Raw genomic sequence first — 5,861 nt, 5'->3', positions numbered from 1 at the left:
CATCTTGCCTCCACAGTTCTTTCAACATGGGAGCAAAGACCAGACTGAGCATAGAAATTGAAGCTTCCCACGTTGGTAGTGCAGAATGCAACCAATAAATTATTCATAGCTAATGCTTATCTTGTTCCTTTGAAAAATCTTATACAGTTGATATTTATCTAATAATTGCATAAAACATCTGTGAATGAGGGAGTAGAAACTAAACTGATTGGTTCCACCTAACCAATGCATCTTTCAATTACCTGTTTGAGCAAAGGAATGACTCTGGTAAGTTTTCAAATAGGTGTGGAATCTGTGACATATAATAATTAAGAAAAATGTCTGATACCAACCCCTCTCTTTATTAATTCATTTATCAAAATATGTATCCGTGCAAAATATCAGTTTTGAATTAGCATAAAAACTGTGGGAATCCATGTCCAAAAAAACAAAAAAAGATTTCCAAAGTCAAACAAAAAGTTTTTAATACTGTATTCTTAGCAAGAACATTTTAACAAAGAATGTGTACTTTAACTTAATATGGTACAACAGAGAAACCATACTTAAAAGTTTCCATTATCTACCACTCTACTGCATATTCATTTTTTATCTTAAAAGACCAAAAGCCAAGCTGAACTGAGCATAAAAAAGCATCAATTATAATCCTCATATTACGTCAGCTATTAGGGTTTAGCTCACACTCTTGAATTGGTCATCTAATGAAAGGACAATTTTTACATCATTGTTTTAAAAAATGTACACACATTTTTCTTTAAAACGTAATATATTGAGTATCAGCTTCAGTAAACAAAGCTTAATTTATAAACACAATTGAAACAGCTCTATGTTGAACAGTTTCAGTGATAAACTGGACTTGTATGATGTACAGCCAGTGAGGACATTTGTGGCTTAATAAAATCATTGTGCCATTGCTATACAGTAATCACTACCTCCTTTAAAAAAAAAGTTAGTTCTTTTGGGGAATAATTCCTTTATGTGCTTAAAAATACTACAACTTCTTTCTATCTTCTGGGACCTAAAAATGATCAGTTGCAACAGGCTTGGTTTGGTATGGTAAGCTTGTAAAAAGTCTCAGTATATCTTAATGACAATACGGCAGTTTTCGATGCAGCAACAGTAAATTGCTTGAAATTGTCCTTCAAGTTTCATGCTACAAATCCTTCACACAGTACTGAAGGCATCAAAGGTTGGAAGGGATGTCTTTCATGTACTATATAGTCTTCAAATAGTGATCATTATATATTTTTCAACAATAGCTTCCTTCAGTACATAATAGTAGGTTTGACATATGTTCTGTTTTCTGAAAAAAATAAAAAGTTGGTTACATAGTGATTTGTATATTTTATAAATGAAACATTTAGGGTTCTTTAACCATGCAGTTTAAATTATCTGATGTGTAAGTGACAGCTCTTGGTTCAAATGAGTGTCTTTTACCTCTGGAAAACAGGTGCCCATGTACTTTGGTGATTGGGGCCTTATAAGGAACTAGAGATATAGACTCTTATGTATGTCACAGTTGGAAATAAGCTTAGTATCCAAGCAGATCCACCTATTTGGTGCATTGACTATCCTCCTATATATGGTATGAGTTGTAGACTTTCAAATTGGTTTACAAATGCATGTAATCCCAGCTCTCTCTCATTATAATCAAACATAGTAGAGGCTGGACATTAAATATTTAAAATATCCACTGCCATGTATCACCTCAGCTCCTGTTGCCATCTGCTGCCCCATCTGACGTCTGCCATCCTTTCCATCCTTTAGTCTCAAGCCAGCTCCCTCCTACAAGCCCATCACTGCCCCAGACTCACCCCATCCCCAGCATACCCTCACTTGCTAAATTCCACTTATGACCCCTTTCAGTCAAACCCAGCCCTGATCCTCGAGTCATGATCCCTTCTCCCCCCACAGTGTAACTCCCTCTTCATGGCAGCTGTGACTATCTGGGTTTGGATTGTGCATCCCCTGAAAACTAGTAGCCGCTATCAATGACTTGACAAATCCCCAAAAGCTGGATTTAATCATATCTCTAATTTTTACCCCCCATTGGACAATTTTTAAACCAAAGGGGGAATAGTTTTAGTTCTGAACTTAAAAGTCCACTCCATCGCCAAATTCCACACTGACAGTCTGACAGCATTGTATTGCAAGGGATCTGCAGGGCAGATTTTGGTCCTACACATTTAAAAAAAATGAAGAATTGAGAACAATGTTCCTCTTCCCCTCCAATTCCTGACTGACTTACCCCCTCTTTGTACCTCACACTAATGGGACAGATTCTTATCTCTGCACTACAGCAGGCTGGCTGCTTTGTAAATCCATTGAAATCAGACACATTGTAGAACCTGGTATGCTTCTAGTGAGACCAAATATGGTTATGGCAAAGAAGAGAAAAGCCATTGTTCCCTTATTTATAAAATCCTTAAAACTTAAATGACAGTTTTTCCTCCCGCCACAACCTTTAAAAAAAAATTTACTTCTGTTTCAGAGGGTAGAACCATGACGTACTTAATGCAGTGTTCAGAGTACCACAGAAATTAATGTAGTTTATATTGTGCAGAGTAAAATGTGGCTATTACAGACCCAACAAAGCCTACTGCAAAGCAGTGCTATTGAAGAATGAAACTACACTGAAAATCAACATGGTAATAGCAGTAAATCAATGTGTGTTCCTTAGAAAAATGGTGTTTCACTCAGAACACCCCCCCCCCACACACACACGTCATTTAATTATTGTCTTTATTTGAAGAGACAAACAGAAATCCACCCACACACATCATAAAAAATTTGCTTGGGTCCAGAGCCTATCATGTGTGATTTTCACATTCAGCAGCTTTAAGCCCAAAGACAAATAAATGTTAAAATACCCTCAGAAAGCCAAAGTAATATGAATCCATATTCCTATCCAATAAACACTGAATCAACAATTCATACAGCTAAACCTACTAGTTCTGATTCTGAAGATGGTAGCAAAATGATAATCTTGAGTAGCATTCTGTATAATGTTGACATCTATCCCATTACTGTTTTACATATGCCAATACTGAATACTCATAAGGAAAGAACCAGTATTGACCCGCTAACTGACACAGATCCTTGGAGCAATCTCAAAGTTTGCCACATTTCAATTTCAAAATGCATTTCAGCTATAATATGAGTGATTTATCATTTAGCAGTAGCTGTCAAAGTAAGCTCCTAGATAAAACAAAAACATCTGGAACCATAAACAGAGGAGAGCAGTAGCTGAATTTTAATCCAAATCTGACATGCTCACTTCATTAGGAACGGGAAACAGCTAATTAGTAATTGAATGTTTCATGTTTTTAAGAGGGCTCCTACTCTCCAAGCAGAGATGATCTAATATATATTTTGGATGTAAACAAGAATAAAGATCAAGAAGAGCCAGGGAAAAACATCTCCCAAGGAATGTCTGAGAGCCAGGGAACCTCAGCAAGAGTTAAAGAAATGATAGCTGTGTTAGTCTGTATCAGCAAAAAAAAAAAAAAAAGAGGAGTCCTTGTGGCACCTTAGAGACTAACAAATTTATTTGGGCATAAGCTTTTGTGGCTAAAACACACTTCATCAGATGCATGGAGTGAAAAATACAGTAAAGCAGTATATATAAACAGCACATGAAAAGATGGGAGTTGCCTTACCAAGTGGGTGAGTCAGTGGCCTTGTTAGCACAGACCCCCCCCCAATTGTAAGGCAACTTGCATCTTTTCATGTGCTGTAATATATACACTGCTTACTGTATTTTTCACTCAATGCATCTGATGAAGTGTGTTTTAGCCCACGAAAGCTTATGCCGAAATAAATTTGTTATTCTCTAAGGTGCCACAAGGACTCCTCGTTGTTTTTGCTGATAACATTTAGTGTCTTATGATTTATAGGGGAAAGTTTGGGGAGTGAGTCAGTAGACATGCACATCTTGTGGCTTTTTTTAAAGCAGATTCACAAGAGTTCCTCACACAGCAGGCTGTAGATTATGTCTCCTATTTTAATGTTGTACTTTTAACTAATGGATTTGTACTCATCTGGACCTATTGACATAGCAGATATTGATTGTCCTTGAAAATCATAGAAATGCCTTCAAAAGGGCCCTAGTTAAGTCCCGAAGGCTTAGCTCATAGTGTATATGTGGGAGACCTGATTCAGTAACACAAAAGCTCTGTAATCTGTAAGGAGGTGGCTTCCTTCGTAGTCCCCAAAAGCAAGATTTTCAAAGGAATGTAGGTGCCTAACGATGCAAATATGCACTTTTGTAAATTCCACTAGGAATTTGGTGCCTAAGGCTCATTGACTTTCATTTGAGTTAGACACCTAACTCACTTTAGTGTAGGGCTACTCTACAGCCATCTGTATGTCAGTCAGGGTAAGACTGAAGACGTGTGATACCTGAGCCAGTGGAAGGCCCTAGTGTAGTTGCAATTATACTGGCAAAACTCTGCTTTTTCCAGTCTAGTGTGTTTGTCTCATGGTGGATGGTTTGCTGATATCGTTACATCCACACTGGGAGTACTTTGCGGGTATGGTGTACCAGTATTCCTATTCCAGTAAGACCTGTTCTTAGACACTCTTGAAAAATCCCAAGAGACACTGATCTGCAGCTTTAGGCCCCTGAATACCTTTTGTTTATCTGTCTGCAAGTGTACATAGCATTCAGAGAGCACATTCACGGGGTTGGGTTTATATGGAGAGCTGGCTGAATACTGGCTTTTCAGTTAACACAGAATTCCAAAAAATAAAAATAATAATGCATTTTGGATGAACCTGAGAATAAAATGTTTAATTTTATTTTAATTTCACTAGTTTCAGGTCAAACAAAACATTTTATTTGACCTGAACCAAAATGTTTTCTTTTGGTTTTTGACTTTTTTGTTGTTGTTAATGTTTTAAATTTTTATGTGGCAAAAGGACAGTAATCCAGTCTGAGACACTGCCTCAGGGCAAAAGTTACTTTGTTGAGGGGGAGAGGACATGAAAGATCTCATGAAAGAGTTCCTTCTCACTATAAACAAATTAAACAGAAAGCCTTTGTTGTGACATGAGACAGGCTGAAGGGTATCCAAGGATTCGTATACTTTTACAAATACACAAGCATTTCAAAGAGATTTTTGTGGCTGTTCTTTAACGTTTCACAAGCCTTTCAACAGTGACTTATACAAAATGGACTGAAATGTCTTTTGGTCAGCTAGTCAGTAACTGGAACAACGACGCACTAAACCAACCCAGTTAGGAAAATTTGGTTTAAAAATGGCTACAATTTTTATATAGCCATCTCAATAGGAAAAAGAATAGAATTGTGTTTTGAAATTTCTTAAACTAGCTCCAATTTTGCAACTGTTTTGTAAATTTGAAAAATAGGTACACTTGGAAGAAAAACATTTTGCTGTGAACAGTTCAGCTAGTTCTCCTCACATAGGGAACGGGAGAGGCTGTGTGTAAAAGCACTCCAAATTATTAGTCAGTATGTAATTACCCAGCTGTACTAATTTACGCTCCTCTGCAGTGCATGCTGGGTGAAATTCACCCTATGCAAAGGGCTAGTACAGGGGCTATGCACTCTTTAAGTTCCACATAAACGTTAGTGTGTGGTTTCAGTGGCGCTTAAGTGAAACATTGGCCTTGTATTGGCCCTTTGCACAGTGTTGAATTTCACCCTGAGAGATTCTGTGACAAAAGGCACTAGCAAAGTGCTAAATATACACTTTGCTTAATCTGGACACATTTAACTGGAAAACTTGCTTTTTTCAGGACATCTTTTAGGGAAGCTGTAGCAGCAACTGCTGCTCAGTGTCAGGGCCGGCTCTAGGATTTTTGCCGCCCAAGGCAAAACCAATTTTGGCCGCCCCCCCCCC

At 37.6% G+C, this 5,861-nt stretch overlaps 1 protein-coding gene across 2 annotated transcripts in view; it reads right to left on the bottom strand.

The window, feature by feature from the left end:
* Window positions 1–328: 328 nt before the first annotated feature.
* Window positions 329–5,861, bottom strand: part of DACH2 (dachshund family transcription factor 2) — a 486,020-nt gene continuing 480,487 nt past the window's right edge. For both annotated transcript variants that reach the window (XM_024195110.2, XM_024195111.2), the window contains one exon: window positions 329–1,300. In XM_024195110.2, the coding sequence (XP_024050878.2) occupies window positions 1,263–1,300 (38 nt within the window). In that variant the 3' untranslated portion in view covers window positions 329–1,262. The remainder of the gene's footprint in view (window positions 1,301–5,861) is intronic.

The sequence above is a fragment of the Terrapene carolina genome, unplaced genomic scaffold (genome assembly GCF_002925995.2).
Source record: "Terrapene carolina triunguis isolate 2854851 unplaced genomic scaffold, T_m_triunguis-2.0 Scaffold131, whole genome shotgun sequence".
Lineage (NCBI taxonomy): Eukaryota > Metazoa > Chordata > Testudines > Emydidae > Terrapene > Terrapene triunguis.
The sequence above is the reverse complement of the archived record's forward strand: the minus strand, read 5'-3'. Positions and strand labels throughout refer to the sequence as shown.